Source organism: Bactrocera neohumeralis, chromosome 3, assembly GCF_024586455.1.
Source record: "Bactrocera neohumeralis isolate Rockhampton chromosome 3, APGP_CSIRO_Bneo_wtdbg2-racon-allhic-juicebox.fasta_v2, whole genome shotgun sequence".
Taxonomy (NCBI): Eukaryota; Metazoa; Arthropoda; class Insecta; order Diptera; family Tephritidae; genus Bactrocera; species Bactrocera neohumeralis.
This window is the reverse complement of record NC_065920.1, coordinates 78,064,487-78,081,460: the sequence shown is the minus strand read 5'-3', so window position 1 is coordinate 78,081,460 and position 16,974 is coordinate 78,064,487. Positions and strand designations below refer to the sequence as shown.

The 16,974-nt window shown below is 38.1% G+C and overlaps 2 protein-coding genes across 3 annotated transcripts in view; both read left to right on the top strand.

Annotated features, from left to right (window-relative positions):
- LOC126753181 (angiotensin-converting enzyme) overlaps window positions 1-550 on the top strand; it is a 139,850-nt gene extending 139,300 nt beyond the window's left edge. For both annotated transcript variants that reach the window (XM_050464415.1, XM_050464416.1), the window contains exon 10: window positions 59-550. In XM_050464415.1, coding sequence (XP_050320372.1) covers window positions 59-374 — 316 coding nt within the window. In that variant the 3' untranslated portion in view covers window positions 375-550. The remainder of the gene's footprint in view (window positions 1-58) is intronic.
- A 7,725-nt stretch (window positions 551-8,275) lies between these two features.
- The window catches only part of LOC126753763 (uncharacterized), a 53,886-nt gene continuing 45,187 nt past the window's right edge, over window positions 8,276-16,974 (top strand). The window contains exon 1 of the mRNA XM_050465431.1: window positions 8,276-8,951. Within this exon, the coding sequence (XP_050321388.1) occupies window positions 8,571-8,951 (381 nt within the window). The 5' untranslated portion in view covers window positions 8,276-8,570. The remainder of the gene's footprint in view (window positions 8,952-16,974) is intronic.

Genomic DNA, 16,974 nt, shown 5'->3' with positions numbered 1-16,974 from the left:
ATTACTCTTCTCAATTAAGCAGCACAATATTTTATACAAATTTCTTTTCTATTTGCAGAAGCATAATGGCCAAAGGTGCCTCACAGCCGTGGCAGGAAGTGCTTGAGGAGACGCTCGGTGAGGGTCGGCTGGACGGAACAGCGTTGCGTGAGTACTTCGCGCCGCTCGAGGAATGGCTGCGCCTGGAGTCGTTGCGCACGAACGAGTTTGTCGGCTGGAATTACGATGGCGACTACTGCAAGCGCAGCATTGAGACGGCGAATCTGCAAGTCACTGGTGGTTACTATAACACGGGCACTAAGGCAGATTGGGTGCAATTGCCAACACTGTTGCTGGTGGTTTGGTCACTGCGTTTTATAAGGCGCAGAGTCTAAGGAAAATAAAACTTTTTGCTAGGTTTAAATGGTTGGAATTTATACTATTTTATGAATATGCTTTTATATATTTATTTTTTTTTGTACATGCTTAAAGTGTTTTAAGCTTAACGTTACTGCTAATGGAGTTTTGTTGTAAATTAAAAAAATAAAACTGATTAAAATTATAATTGGAATATTGAGTGTCTGTTTGTGATTTTGTTGAAGCTTTCTTTTCACGTTTTTGTGCTGGCTTAAGAATTACAAGTATATCAGTTGTATTTAGAGGGTATTCTGAAAAATATTTAATTGTGAATTGAAAACTAATGACTTTGGTTTGAAAAACTACTAGTTCACTGCAGATAATCTTTGAACGCAAAAAAACAAAAATAAAAGATCATGGGTTGATGAAACATTAAGAGTGGAGTCTTTTTTGAAATGTTTGGTTATGTCAAAAAAGTAAATTTTCAAAAGTTAGAGATCTTTTTATTACCCAAAGCAATGCTATACAACTTTTTCGCTTGTTATTCTCCTCCTCCACTTGATCGCTCCAACGGCGGGGAGGTCTTCCTCTCCTCTGCTTCTTATACAGCTTAACGTTCCATCGAATGAGATATTCGATCTTGCCAATGCACAAAAGACCATAAATCTTTCTCAGAATCTTTCTATCGTACCGTCCACTCATCAGATGTTGTCATCGTCCATGCCCCCGCACCACAAAGTCATAAGCAAGACGGGGATGATGAGTGACTTGTGGAGTTTGGGCTTCGCTCGTCGAGAGAGGCCTTTACTTCTCAGTTGGTTACTCGGGCCGAAATACCACCACTGTTGGGAAGAATTAATCTACGTTGAATTTCGAGGCTGATATTATTGTTGGTGTTAATGCTGGTTCCAAGATAGACGAAACTATCCACGACTTCGAAGTTATGACTGCCAACAGTGACATGGGAGCCTAGCCAGGAGTGCTACGACTGTTTGATTGATCACAGGAGATATTTCGTCTTGCCCTCCTTCACTACCGATTTACTTTGCTTCCATATCCAGTCTGCAGGAAGCAAAACTAACGGCGCGGTTGTTATCGCTAATGATATCGATGTCATCGACGTACGCCAGCAGTTGTACACTCTTGTAGAAGATTGTACCTTCTCTACTTAGATATGCAGATCGAATTATTTTCTCCAGGAGTACATTGAAGAAGTCGCACGATAGCGAGTCGCCTTGTCTGAAACCTTGTTTGGTATCGAACGGCTCAGAGAGGTCTTTCCTGATTCTGACGGAGCTTTTGGTATTGCTCAACATCACTTTTCACAACCGTATGTATTAGTTTTGTGGAGATACCAAATTCAGGCATAGCGGCATAAATACATCTCCTTTTCGTGCTGTCGAAAGCAGCTTTGAAATCGACGAAGAGGTGGTGTGTGTCGATTCTTCTTTCACGGGTCTTTTCCAAGATTTGGCGCATGGTGAATATCTGGTCGGTTGTGGATTTGCCAGGTCTAAAACCACACTGATAAGGTCCAATAAGTTAGTTGACCGTGGGCTTTAGGCTTTCACACAATACGCTCCATAGAACCTTATATGCGATGTTGAAGAGACTTATCCCACGGTAGTTGACGCAGATTGTGGGGTCTCCTTTTTTGGATTGGACAGAGCACACTTAAATTTCAATCGTTGGGCATGTTTTCAGCCGACCACATTTTACAAAGAAGCTGATGCATGCTCCTTATCAGTTCTACGCCGCCGTATTTGAAAATGTCGCCCCTACTTACGGTCGAAAAAATGAAAATTTAAAAAAAAATGGTGGCAGTAAAAAAATATTTCTAGTTTTTGACCCACAAAATTCAACTTTCGCTGAGACCAAAAACTGGTAGGTAATTATGTCTCTGTATTTATTATTTGTATTTATCTCCGAGTATCACTGCAACTAATTTGATAAATTTTTTTTTCAAAAAAGTGCGTTTAAAAATAAACGGATGGAGTCCGTAACTTCAAAACTAGTTGATGCATGTTTTTTAAAATGTGTAACCTACCGAAATCAGAAAAAACATATACTTTTAAATTGCTTACTAGGTGTGCCCCTCAATACCGTATATGGAATTTATTAACTGAACATATTTTTCCACAGATATTTTTTTTTTATTTATTAATTTGATACTGTAAACTTGTTGGTCATTCAGTTTTTTTTTTTTTAGTTTTTTCAATAATAATTTGTCCGCGACACGCTGGCAAGTTCAAGAACTGCCCACAAAGAAAACAAAGCACACATATATATTATATAACAAATGCACACATGCGGTGTCGCCTAATGACCTGCGTGTACGCAAGCGTTTTTTCAAACTACCCATGCACCGCATACGCAAAAACTGCCCAATCAACGCCAATGGGTTTCGCATACGCACAGGTGGTCCCATTTGCTTTATTTCGCACTTGCGCACACACACCACCGCCACTTCGCGCGCAGATTGACTCTGGGCTAGCATTGTGGCGTCATGCCGCCTACCGTGTGGCTGTACATCTGACAAATTGCTCAACTGGTTTCCCGCACTTCAGTGATTTCACGTACTTTTTTCATAAATTTATTTTTAATGTGAAAAAATGGCAAATTGTGCAGTCTGGTTGAGCGGGTGCAGCCGGTGCGCTCGTTCGACACCCTTGTGTGTATGCGTGTGTGTGTGTGTGATTGGCGGTTGGAACGCGCCTAGCGCTTAGCCAGACGCCAATTGGCATTGACTCAAGTTCAATTGCAAATTGCGTGTGAGTTTTTTGTTTTCTGTTTTATATAATTCAGTTCGTGGCAATAATCCGCGTAATACGTCGGCGGCTCTTAATTTCCACTCACGTGTGAATTTGCGCTTAATTCTAGGCATTACTTTTTATGTCGACTAAAATTGACGGAAGTGGAAGTCGCGAGTGGTTAATGCATTTCTCAGGTAATAAATGATTTTATTGAATTTAAAATGTTAAGTGCCTCGTAGGCGGCTTATTGTTTGCATATAAAATATTGAATTCTATTTTCTCATTTGCATATGTTTTAGAGTAGAACGTGCAAATTGAATGATTACGGTGTAACAATTTTTTTATCTTTTTTATTTTTCATTTCTACTGTTCGCTTTTTTATTAGTAAACCTAATTATTAAAACATTGCAACAAAATAAGATTTTTTTAATTAACGTTGCCAGAATAGCGGCAACTGTCAGTTGAATTTCATAGATCGCACTAACGGTGTAGTTGCTTAAGTTTGCTCTCTAGATAAGTGAACAAATTTAGAAATATCGAGTTTCTCAGTTGTCCCACCTGAGAAAAAAGTTACAAAATAATTGTTCGTAGGGAGTGAAATTTCAGAGTATACCGATTTATATTAATTTTATCTATTTAAAAAAAATTACTTAATTTTTTTATTTTTAATAAATAAATTTATTTTAATTTTATTTATTTTTTTTTGATACTTAAATATTGAGAAAAATTTAAACTAAACTAAAGAATTGAATAAAAGGTGTAAAATATAAAAAACTTGTGACTTGTTGCATAGTGTTGGTTAATGAAAAGTTCACTTCACAATATTTCCGTTATGATTTGTCAAGTTATAAATTTGTTTATGCCACATCTATCATATAGTAACGCACAAGACAAACATCGCAATGCAATAAATATAAATATATGTATGTACAATAACCAATTGAGTGAACCCTGTAGGAAATAAAACATGTTAAACATTTTTTTGCACCATTTGAAACGAAAATATTACATTTTTAAGCGCATAATATTTTCTGTAAAACAAACCTTAATTACTAATTGCACCGTAGCGTAAACCAAAAACTAATCTAATCGAATTCCTGAGTTAAAATGAAACTATATACAGAGCAAACAAGAAAAGGCTTTCCAACAAAGTTATATCCTCAAAAATAAAATGTTTTCATAAAATAAATAGATTTTGATAGATCAACTTTTATAGAAGCACAATATTAAAACAGCCCATTCTGAATTATCATATCAGGGCCATGGGAAATAATATATGCTGAATTTAATCAAGATATCTTTTAAAATAAAATAATGTTTATGAACAAAAGAACTTGATTTTGATAATTCAGATTTTATCGGTATGCGGATGAAACGAACCTCAAGCGTTTCACATTGAGTTTTTCAATAGCGAGCTACTACAGTAAACCGAGAGGGACAGCAAACGACGCCATATATTTTTCCATTCTTTTGACATTTCTCTTTAGTAAGTCCATTTCATTATGGAAAAATAAACGATCCAACAATGAGTCGAAATTATTTAAATTTATTACCCATATTCGGGGTCAGTGGCCTCAACTTTTGCTATGTATAATTTATTGTCGTCATAATTGTCCTATCAGATCAACAATTGAGCGTCTAGTGGAAAATGTTCCTGTGCCAGTGGGACAAAGAAGTGTCCGTAGTGTCGAGAATATTGCTATCGCTGGCGTAACAATTGAGGAAGACCCAAATCAGTCTCGCACACGTCGTTCTGGCGAATTTTGCGAAAAGATCTTGGTCTACATCCTAACAAGATAAAATTTACGCAATAACTGAAGCTGCTTGACCACCAGAATTGTCGTATGTTCGTGAATTGGGCTGAGCAACAAGTTGAAAATGATTCGGATTTTCATCGAAAAATCATCTTCAGCGATGTGGCTCATTTTTGGCTCAATGGCTTCGACAATAAGCAAAATATGCGTTTCTGGTCTGGCAGCAATCCATACGTACTCCTTGAGTCACCATTGCAAACCAAAAGAAAATTATGTTTGGTATGTACTTCTTCCTTGATGATCAAGAACGGGAATCGCTACTGCTCAATGATAACCGAATATGTTTGGCCCGAATTGTATGATATGGACTTGAATAATATGTAGTTCCTACAGGGCGGACAACGAATCGATTTATTGAAAACCAAATTTGGTGAACGTGTTATCTCAGGGACTTCTGTGAGGCTTCTACACATGACTCCATCCTCTAAAAAAGAATATGAGGTGGAAACATCTACACACTTTCTCCTCCTCTGTCCAGCTTTCGCCAAACTAAGGATGAAACATCTCGGTTTCCATACTTTTTGCGAACCCGGAGTATTGATATTATCCGCCTCAAGTTTTTTATCCACACCTAGTTCCTACAGGGTGTGTCTTCGTACTTAATTCGTTTGAAAGCGAAAACTATACCTTGCCAGTTTATTAAGTTGTTTAATGCTGTGTCAAAGTATATATGCGTGCAATCAATTCTGGCATTATATTCTAGATGTAATTTATAAGCAGCCATACAACAACACAACACATTATATGTAGTATACTGCTTCATAGAGGCTTTGCTTGTTCCGCAGTTGATAGATTCATAAATTGGCGACGTTCCCCTGTGTGCCAAGACGCGCACTGCCTCATAACGAAAGCGAACATATCAGCATTTTGCTTAAATTTACGCAGCGCAGGCGTAGTGTGTTCAGCGAATTAAACTATTTATTCGGAATGCATTTCCCGACTAGCCGTACTCCTGTGTGTGTGTAGGTAGGTAGTCGCTGATCTTGGGAAATAGTCGCTGTAGAAATACTCACAACTCTTCTTTTTATATAATTACATGCTCAAGTGTCAAATAAATAAAGCGTTAACGGTTGGGTGTTGATCCAGTACATTATATATCATAAGTGCTTCTATGCGCCTTAGTTAACGCGTTAATTTTTGTAAAATTTACGCTCTCTGCATATGATTTACTGCTAGTAAGCGATGAATTCGCAAAAAAAAAATTGTTTAGTGAGTGAACTATAATCAAATAAATTTAGTGAGTAATGGGTTGAAACGCGAAATGCGTAACTGGAATGCAGTGGCGCTGTTACTGTAACATTTTTGGTAATAGAAATTTAATTCAAATAAATTATATCGAAACTTATTTGTTACATTTCGACTAACAAATTTATGTTTTAGGGAAAAATATATTTAAAAAATAATTTTTAGTTAAAAAAAAAAGATTATGTTTTGAATATAATTTTTAGATATTTTTTTATATATTGGAAAAACTATGTTTTTTGTAGCTCTTCAATGGCGTTTGAAACAAGTTGCGAAAGATAAAATCTTCTGGGGTTATCCCTTACTCTCAGATTCCAGTTTTGTGGTTCCTTACTAAACTGTGCCTGCGCTTGACGAGAATTTTAACAAACTCTGCGGCGTGACTATATCAGGACCATACGAATTTTGTATGCTTCTGATCTACCGCTTTGCACATGACTTTTGGAGTCTTCACCCAGGTAGCTCGTTCCATCGGGTTTTGATTTTTCTTACCATGCTTCTGTCGAGGTCGTTGTATTGACAATTGGGTTTCCCAATGTTGATCATGTTTTCGGATGCTAGCCGTATACCATCCTTGCCAATCTGGTCAACTATTTCATTGCCCTCGATGCCTTTGTGACCTGGACCCTAGTAGAAGTTGCTCTGCTTCGCAATACACTTCCGTCCGATATGCGGTGCGAGGTTACTGCTTTGATTGCTGCATGGCTACAGGTGCATTGGACGCCAGCTTCGCTGCTTTCGCAATAACAAAGACCTCAGCTTGAAATATATGTCCAGCAGTGGTCCGGCAACTTTTAGGCTCTTATTAAAGAGGAAAGGTCCAGTAGAGTGCCACTGTGTCTGGGCTTCTACAAGCGGGACTGTTTCTGAGAGTTCGATACAACACGGTTCAACTAATCGCTCTTCCCAAAAACAAAATAACGCAAAGTTACGCAGTTGATTGCTGGCTGTGGTGTCATCTGCATAACTGGATTAGGGTACTGTTCCACTGATCGGTGTTTGGCGACCAAAGACCGGATACACCGTAGCACAAATTCCCGGCTTGCATGAAGAAGGAATCAGCCTATCGAATAATTTACTCTGGTGGGAGAATACATTACAATCATTAACCCAATATAGAGTACAATAGACCACGGGTCACATTGCACGCTTCAAATTCCAATATTTCTATCTTCTACTCGCCTATCCAGCTTTCTTTAGGCTGAGGTTAAAACATCTTTGATGTCATATCTTCAGTCGGTCGAGCAAATTGGTTGGTGTCGAAGCTAATTGTTTTGTTACAGGGTTTAACAAATTTGCTTATATATGAGGGTCTCTTTACCAATACCTCTCATGTTCTGGTATCTTAAGGTAATCGCTGTTTCAACTGTGATTTCTGTCACGGTAACCAGCCGTGGATGTTACAAGGTAATCTCATAGTCATTGCCATATTATTTGTCGAGACTTGTATGTAAGTATGTAAGCGAAGCAGTAAATATTAGCTCTAATAAAGAATAAAAGGGTGGCAATATTGAAACGAAGTTCATATAACTATATATGTACACATGTTGGGTATATGAACATATATACTTTCAGTTCTATAACATAAACATCGGTCTGGTGTGCAAAGTCTTCAAATTGCATACGAAGCAACAACTACGTCAACAACATCGAAACACACAATTGCTACACCGCTGAGAGTACAAATTGCTTTATATATATTTTTTTTCAGTGCGTTTGTATGAGAGCAGGTACTGTTTACAAAAACAAAGCGAGTTAAGGACATCATCATTTCAATTAAATAATTGTACGCTGATTTGTGTTGAGCATTTACACAGTTGTTGTTGGCTGCCGAGCTGTTTGTCTTTCCGGCGGACTGTGTCACTGTCGGACTGGTTGCACTGATTTGATTTCAGTGCGTTCGCATGCGATAATTCAATTGTGATTTGTTTACGCAAGTGCGTTCGGCAGTGCCACCGTGTGTGTGTGTGTGTTGTGCTTTCAATTTGCTGTTTGTTGGAGAATTTAATGTTCTGTTGTTTGTTGCATTTGTAAATTTCACCGTGTATGTATGTATGTGTGCTATTACAACAAATTTGTATTTTTGTTTTGTTTGAAATGAGCTTCTAGAAGTGTTTTCGTGCTAGCTGGCGACAGTCTTTGCAACGCGTTTAGAACGATCGGATCGGCCGAATGCGTACGGTAAAAGTGGATGCAAGTGAAATTGATTTGAAGTGAAAGCAGTGAAAGTGCTTGTGAAGAGAGTGAAAGCTATAAAGAAAAGCTTATAAAATAAGAATGCCAAAAAATTATAAAGTGCTCAAGAAACCGTGAAATTTTGTGAAAAATAATGTAAATATAAACGAAAAACAAAAACAAACAAAGAAATTAAAAACTTACAGTTCAACACCTGTGTTCTCAAATAAATAAAACTAAATGCTTTAAAATGAAACGCGTGAAACTAAAAGCTTACAAAAGTGTCAAACCACTTTTCAGTATTCTATTGCTATTAAGCTGTTTAAGGCTATGCCTTGGCGCACAGGAGAAACTATTACGCATTAACACCGACTTAACGGCACTTCCGACTGCCACTGTGCCTAGTGTTGGCACTTTCAACTCGCCTATTGATGCGAGTAAACAGGGTGAGCAGAGCGCACTGCCTCTGGATGCTGACTCGCACATTTGTGTACGTGAGGAGACCTATGTGGAGCAACTGAAGGTGCCCACTATGCAGCCAGTGCGCATACGCAGCTCCCAGTGGTGCATGGAGATTCCACCACGTTGCTCCAACTACAAAACGGAAATGCGTGAAGTTGTGCAGATCAAGGTGAGTTTGAAGAGGAGCGCCTAGAGGCAGAGTTGCAAATAAAACGTTAATAAATAATGGAATAATACAAATTTATATTAAATTTATTTATTTTAATTGATGAAAAAAAATATTAAATGAAAATAATTTTCAAAATAAATTTTTTTTTTAATTTTTCAAAAAAATTTTAATTCCGAATAGCGGATTGAAAAGTAAAGAATTATGAATTATATAATACTTCACAGCCCTTGATTTTGATCATTCAGTTTGCATGGCAGCTATATGCTATAGTAAACCGATGTGAACAATTTCTTCGTATATTACATAATTATCTTAGAAAATAACCTGTGCCAACTTTTGTGAAGATACATTGTCAAATGGGAAAGTTTTCCATACAAGAACTTGATTCCGATCGTTCAGTTTGTTTGGCAGCTATATGTTATAGTGGTCCGATATCAAATTTCAAAACGATATCTTAAAAACTGAGAGACTAGTTCGTATATATATCTTAAAAAGACAGACGGACAGACAGGCGGACAGACAGACGGACATGGCTAAATCGACTCAGCTCAACATACTGATCATTTATATATATATATACATGTACTTTATAGGGTCTCCGACGCTTCCTTCTGGGTGTTACAAACTTCGTGACAAACTTAATATACCCAGTTCAGGATATAATATAAGAATTATATTAACATTATTTCGAGCATGCGTTCTCTGTGTCCTACTCTTTTCTAAGAAAAAATACCTTATAATTATTTTTTTAAACTAAGAAAAAATTATTATATTATAAGAATATATTTTCATAATTTTTGAGATATGAAAATTTTCAAAAGTTCCTTCAAGAAGTTGCTCATTTATCGAAATCGCCAATAACGGACCACCATAGCTATAGTTGCCTTACAAACTAAACGATCAAAACCAAGTTCTTATGAGAGAAACTTTTTTATTTGACAAGATATCTTCATGAAATTTGCCACGAATCAGTCTTTAAACCAACAATATACTAATCTCCGAGCAATTTTTTCATATCGGAACACTATAGTATATAGCTGTCATACAAACTGTTCGACTGAAACCAAGAAGAAAATGGTATACTCTTTTGTACTATAAGAAATGCCTCCGGGATTCGGTGCAGCTGAAGTTAACGGTTTTTCTTATTTTGAAAACTAAATGGTTAAATACCGTTATTATGTCAGTGATTTTAACATAATAAAACATACAATTCGGATGGTGAAATAACTGCTCATTTAACCAATATTTTGTAGGCGCAGTCACGGCCCACACTGAATTAAGCTCGAAAAACTTGAAGAAAGGCATACATTAGCCTCAAATTTTACAGTAAAAATTTTAAACATTTTCGAATGTAAGTCGATGCAAAGCTGGTATAAATTCTCCGTGGGGCCACCAAATGCGACGCACTTATTGCATGTGCTCTAATTTTAATATTCCATTAATTCATATTTGTTTTTGTTTTCGACGTTAGACAAAAGGCAAGCGAGTGCACAGATGCTGCGGCATTTCCTGCTTTCAATTGCGCCACACACCAACACACACACACGCACATATCGCCTTACAGGCTTTGGACGGCTAGCTGACCAGCACACACCCGTAGAACCAGTTTAATTTATATTTTGTTGCAAAACTTGCTGAAAACACGAGAAAAAAGGCCACAAATCAAAACACACACACACAAGCGCATTAAATACGCGAAAACATTACTAGATTTTTATTATATACGTAATATTTAACTGCTAACACACGAACTGCTAAGTAGCGAGGCGCTAGCCAGTGGTAAAAGTATTTCAAATGAAAATGTTTAGCTAAGAGAGCAAAAAACAAATGGCGCAGTGCAAATGAAAAAGTCGAATGCAACTCAATTGGCGCACAATCGATACTGCGCATGCGCCGCTGATCAGCGCCCACAGTGCCGTGCTGGTGGTGTGGAGTGGCGCAGCCTTGCAGGATGCCACGCACGGCATAACCAGTGCAGTACCGTGCCAAGCAAAACGCTCCAGAAAACATTTGCACCGCTCCGCTTGCATACACCACCGCAGCTTCGTCTGTCTGTTGTCAACGCCACTGCGGTGTTATGACGTAAGCGCAAGGCGCTGGCTTGCATTGGCCAGCAGCTCCGCAGCGCTCGCATGTGGCCCAGTTCGCGCTGGCTAATCCAGCGAAATGTCCAGCAGCTGGCCCCGTCGCTCACAGACAATTCCACCTACAAAAACAATGTGTCCCGCGTTTACTGTTATTATTGTTGTTGTCCCAAGACAGTCTCCGGGTCGAATTACATGTGCGCCCACTGTTGGGCTGCTTGAGGTTAATAACACCAGAAAGTGGAATTGTAGGTGAAAATTTGCAGTAAAGTACATTTCACTGCTTTTCCTTTGTTTCAGCTGCCATTTGAAGGCGAAATGTTTGTGTATGTGTATTTTATGATTGGGGCACGTAACAACAGATGATGTACGAGTGTGCTTTGTTGGTCCATAATTTTGTGGCATTTTGTGCCGTGTAAATGGAGTGTAATTTGCGGCTATTAAACGGTACTTCATATAAGTAATGCGTTGAATGAAAAGGAATTGCGGAAAATTTGTATGTTTTACAAAAACAAAAAAATACACATTCAGTTTTTCGTGCAGGTCTCTCTGCATGCCTTTTAACGTTAACTCTGACAGATGTCACGTGTCCATAATATGTACTGCTTTACGATTTATGTTTGCTTTTAACTTGGTTTACTATTCATTAACGAGACACATTTAGGGCGCAGTGGATTAATGGCTCATTAGGATAACATATTGATTGATTTCACTTTACAAAACCGCAGTTAAAGTAATACTCTTCTATGGTATATTTGTCTCCACTTCGACTTCATCCCCACTGCACCGCAGAACCTATTCCTAGCGCAATCTCCTCCGCTCACCTACCTTCGAGAGATATGTGGGTTGAGGCGGAGCCACTGGAAGTTATCAATGTTATCAAGCCCTTTCATTAGTATATCTCACAGATTTTCCGAAATTTTCGGTAAAAATTAAGCCTAAGACATTGGGGCACACATATTTGTTACCTGTGGACTCAGGGACGGATCCAGAGTGGAATTTTTGGGGGGTGAACTACATAATTTTGTACTTGATATGAGAAATGTGTAACTGTAGACTATAATTTTATTTTTGATACATATTTCAACATTTATTTTATAGCATAAAATCAATATGGTGTTCGCTCATTTTACTAAATCTTTCTAATACTTCTTCTGGTTCATTAGTATCTATGTTGGGGCGCCAAGCCGTCCAATCTTTTGTGGAGCATCGTTTTTCAGAGCCAAGTCTTGATTCGGCGATTCGAAAAAGATCGTTCAGCATTAGCATTTGTGGCTGGCAAAGTGCAAACTACGTGATGAAGAGTATGAATCTTCGGATATACATATATCCTTATCGCAAGTGCTGAGGGTTTCTAAAGCAGAAAGCACTTGCGTTCTCGTAGTCATTTGTATCTTCCTTTGTTGTTGCCAAAGTCCTACTTCTGCTTCCAGCTTCGATTTTTGCAGTTCTTTGTTTCTTGGCAAACATTTTTCAAAATGTCTAACATTCAATGAGTACAATTATATATTTTTCTTCTCAGTTTTGGTAAAATTTCGGAAATAGTTGACTCAAGTTGTAACTTTCAAGAACTTCATCGGGAAACCGCGTTTATAATTCTTACATGGCCGTATCAATAAGAGCTATGCAGAAACCCTGATGATGATGATGACTTTACTGATGGGCGATTGTTTCGATCACTCAGACGACCAGATGTTCTGGGTTTTTTCACTTTAACATCTAATTTTTCAGCAGCATTTGAAATAATTGCATTCACGTTTTTATGACTCATGATGTTATAAAAGATAATTTATTATTTATGAATATGAGCAAAGGCATTAATAATATTAGAAGAAGGAAAAACGTTAACTTCGGTGCATTGAATCATTAACACCTTGCAAAGTTACAATTTTCATAACATAAAAGGGTATACAAAGGTCTTTATATCGTTTACAATCGGTTGGTTTTAATGGCAGACTTCTGCCATAATGGATCGATCTAAGCATTTTTTTCGAATACTGTACCTGCAAAAATTGTAAAATAAATAAATTGTCCATACAAGGACGTGATTTTGATAGCATGGCAGTTATATGCTTTGGTGATCCGATATGGTTAGTTCCGACAAATGAGAGCTTCTTGAAGAAAAAAGGTCGTGTGCGAAATTTCAGATCGATATCTCAAAAATCTGACCCTCTGCTTAGAACAAGAAGAATGTTCTGCTAAAATTAAGTTATAATTTTTTACTGTATTGAAATAGGCTTTACTAGATATACATATATACAACTGTCACTACTACTAAAGGACAAATTAGTTGAACCACTTTGTATTTTAATGGTTTTGGTTGTTTAATGTGTACGTGCCACAAGGAAATGCCGCAGGCAAAACCGACCGTGTGAATAATTTTGTAGGAAAAAAATTGAAAACACGAGCAATTTATACAAATGTTCTTAATTGGTATTTTACGACTCCAACTGCAGACAACAGTTTTTCAAATTCCAATTACCATAGTCAATATATTTTCTTATGCAAATATTGGCGATTTGCTGCTTCCGTTCAGCTATCAACAAACAAATCACTTACTTAACATAAACACAGACACGCACACACACGCAAACATTAAATATGTGTCATGTGTTATAGCAAAATTTCATCACCTGCGCCGTGCAACGGATATCGCTTTCGGTTGCAACAAAATGCGGCAAAGATGGAGTTACGCAAAGGCAACCTCTTTGTACGTGTGTGTGTGCAGGCGGTGACTGCCGGCGGCGGTGCCACGGCGTAACTCGATCACTTTACCGCGCATTTGCAATGGTTGTTGTGATTTGCAAGCGTCTCAAGTGTTCTACGCGAAGCAACACAAATGCTGAATTGCGTTTTGCCTAATGCAACTGCCGCTTGGCGGAGTCAAGTGCTTCGCTGCACACTCAATTAATGCAAAAAGGTGGCTTTTATTAAAAGTTATTTGCTGTTGTTGTTGCAGCTGTGGCATTTGATAGATGGACCGCAGCTTCTTGCAGAAGAGGCATTCAATACTGTCAACTCGCGGCCGAGACGGAAGTGGCAAGCATAAAAGTGACGGCGAGCAGCTGCAAAGAATTTCGGCTCACGGCGTAACTTCGCTTGATCGCGTTGCCAAGCAAGATTGAAAGGTAACAAAAAAATCAAAAAAATGGTAACTAAATACTACAGTTTTGAATGTTTGCTTCGTGTGGTTTGAGGTAGTAATAGAGATCATATAACTGTTGCACATAGGTTTCAATTGCGCTATTAATACTTCAATAAATATTGGACTTCTGCAGTTAATAAGTATGAGGAAACGATTATTTGTAATAAGTTAATTTGATACTCAAATAAGATATCGGTATCGGTTATCCAAATATGAAGAGCTAAACTCACAAAGATTTACTTTTTCAACAGACAGCAAAGGCGGGCTTGAGCAGCTGATTGCAGCACTGGCTTTGAAGCTTTTTACTTCGTATTGGGGTTTATTACAAAAATTGCACCAAATGAATATGATGCCAGTATACTAAATGTTATAGAAATAGTGGAATTTTCCAACGAAAGTAGCATTACTGATTCGAGGAGGTTGAGTTTTCTGTAAGGATCCTTCTGTCAAAGAAAGCTTTAGGCTATCGGACCACTGTAGTGTTTTCAAGGCAGAAGTGGCTGCTATTGAGGTGGCAGTAGACGTATTACTATAAAGTGCAGCCTCTTTCAGGAAGGTGAGTATTTACTCCATTGGAAGAGCGACAATACTAGCTGAACTCGCTAACTGTGTGGTCAAAGCTTGTGTGTGTTCTCTCTTGAAATAGCACTAAGTTAACTCGTTTGGCTTCCTGGTCACACAGCGGAATCGCTGGTAATTGCAAAGCCGTTGAGCCAGCCAGTGAGGGCACCCTTGCCCCACTCACATCAGACTGCGACCGAATTGAATCTCATTGCCGTCTTGCGTTCTAGCACTGAACTTAGCAGGCGCTGGTTGACGACCCGCTCCTGTGGGATTGCAAGATCCTTTTGGCCACGAGTAGAACGCAAAGAGATTACCCTTAACAAAGTTCATCTTACCGCAATAGTCGGTGCTCTTACTGAACATTGTCGAATCGTCATTCATGCGGTAAGGCTAAAAATCTTGACGGATGCAAGTTGTCAAAGTTGAATCGAGAAGGATGAGATGGAACCACCCACGCTCTTTCTCCTCTATTGTTCGTCCTTTGCAAAATTGACCTCGGCAGTCTCACCTTCGTCGAACTAGACAACATAGACAGAACTGACATTGGCCGTTTCTGCAAATTTGTGATAAGCTCAAAGGCTTTGTCGAATTGTAAGATTCTTATGATGTATTCTATAGGAGTTTTAGGTAGCACAAAGGATCGGCGTTCTAACGTGCTCAAGTGAGTTCCTTGTTAGGATCGACTTCAGAACCTATCTTAGCTTTACCAAGGAATAAAGGAATTCGGTTCATTTTAATTTGAAAATGAAAATGGTTTCAGTAAATTGTTGTCTGAAACCGAAATGTTTATAAATTACGAAATCGAGTAAGGACTAAGAGTTATATATCATCTGATCGAACTTGGCCTAGCCTGGTCCATTTAAACTGTTGCGTGGATTTTGGTTAAAGTTGTGGGTATGAAAATGTTAGTGATAGGCCCATACCACAAAACATGAATCTTTTGCAAAAAACATATCGAGCAGAGAGAATAGAGACGCAAAAGAGATAGCTGACAACATAGCTGAGGACTCAAAATTCATCACACGCAGCATGAGTTGGACTCGACCATTGGCTTTTGAATATAATATTGAAATTGTTCAATAATTTAGCGAATGGCGCTCCAAAAATTAGTTGAAGGGATAATAAAGATTTGTATTAAAGTACGCATTAATGTGGTTTTAATCTCAATTCTGGATGAAATTTTAGATTATAATATATACAGAGAACGAAACTGAAGAGCGCTGTTACCTATCGGTTACCTATAGGTTACCTTTCTCATTGGCCCAATAATTCACAAATTTTAATTTTCGTACAAGATCAACGAAGCCAAATAGCATCAACGTCGGAATAAAATTATTGAAATAGTCAAAGCAATCAAGGTAGCTGAATATACTAGCCTACCAGGTGAGATTTGAACAAAAGCCCGTCTTGTGGAATATCAGGACAAGGTCGCATTTGATTAAACATTTCAAAAGCTGTCATAAAATTAAAGTTCTATAACACAATCTACATGAATTAACACTAAATCAAGTTGAGTCCAATGAGATTCATTGAGACGAGTATTTGCTATCAATATCCGATAGCCAAGGTAGTGCGAAAATCCAATTATGTAAGCGCTTTATTTGTGGCACTTTTGCGTAGAGCAACTGACAAGCAACTGTCAGCGGCATGACACGTAGTGGCCAAAATGCAGCTGCGTTAATGCGCTTAAGGTTGGCCGTCTCGTCGGCTCCTGAACGTCAAAAGAATGCTCAAAAATTGATTAAAATCAGCAACGAAAAGTGTTACCAATTCAACGCATATAGATGCATTGCCCACAACCAAACGGTAGTCCAAACTGCCGCTGCGCAGTAATTAAAAGAAACAATCGTTATGCGTTGCAGTAAATTTCTTGAAATGTTCCAAAGCAGAAATTAATTGCAAAAAAACGCCAAAGAGCAGCTCGCCACCATCATTTCGCAAAAGCGCGAAAATCACGTAAATGCCAAACTAACTAACTGTGTTTGGAAGTAAAAGCATAACCCGTTTGAGGTTATACGATATGTTGGACGTTTTGGTTTGCGCCACGGGATGAAAATGGTGTCTCATTACAGCTGCTCTCCAAAACTCCAAAACTGATCGAAGTCCACATACCAAATCGGCAAATTGATGAAAAGAAAATCACACAACCTATTAAAGCAGAGAAAATCTGTTAAAAAATTTAATAAAATGTATATAAAAAGCTACACTAGGGTGCTTAGTGGGTTAAAAT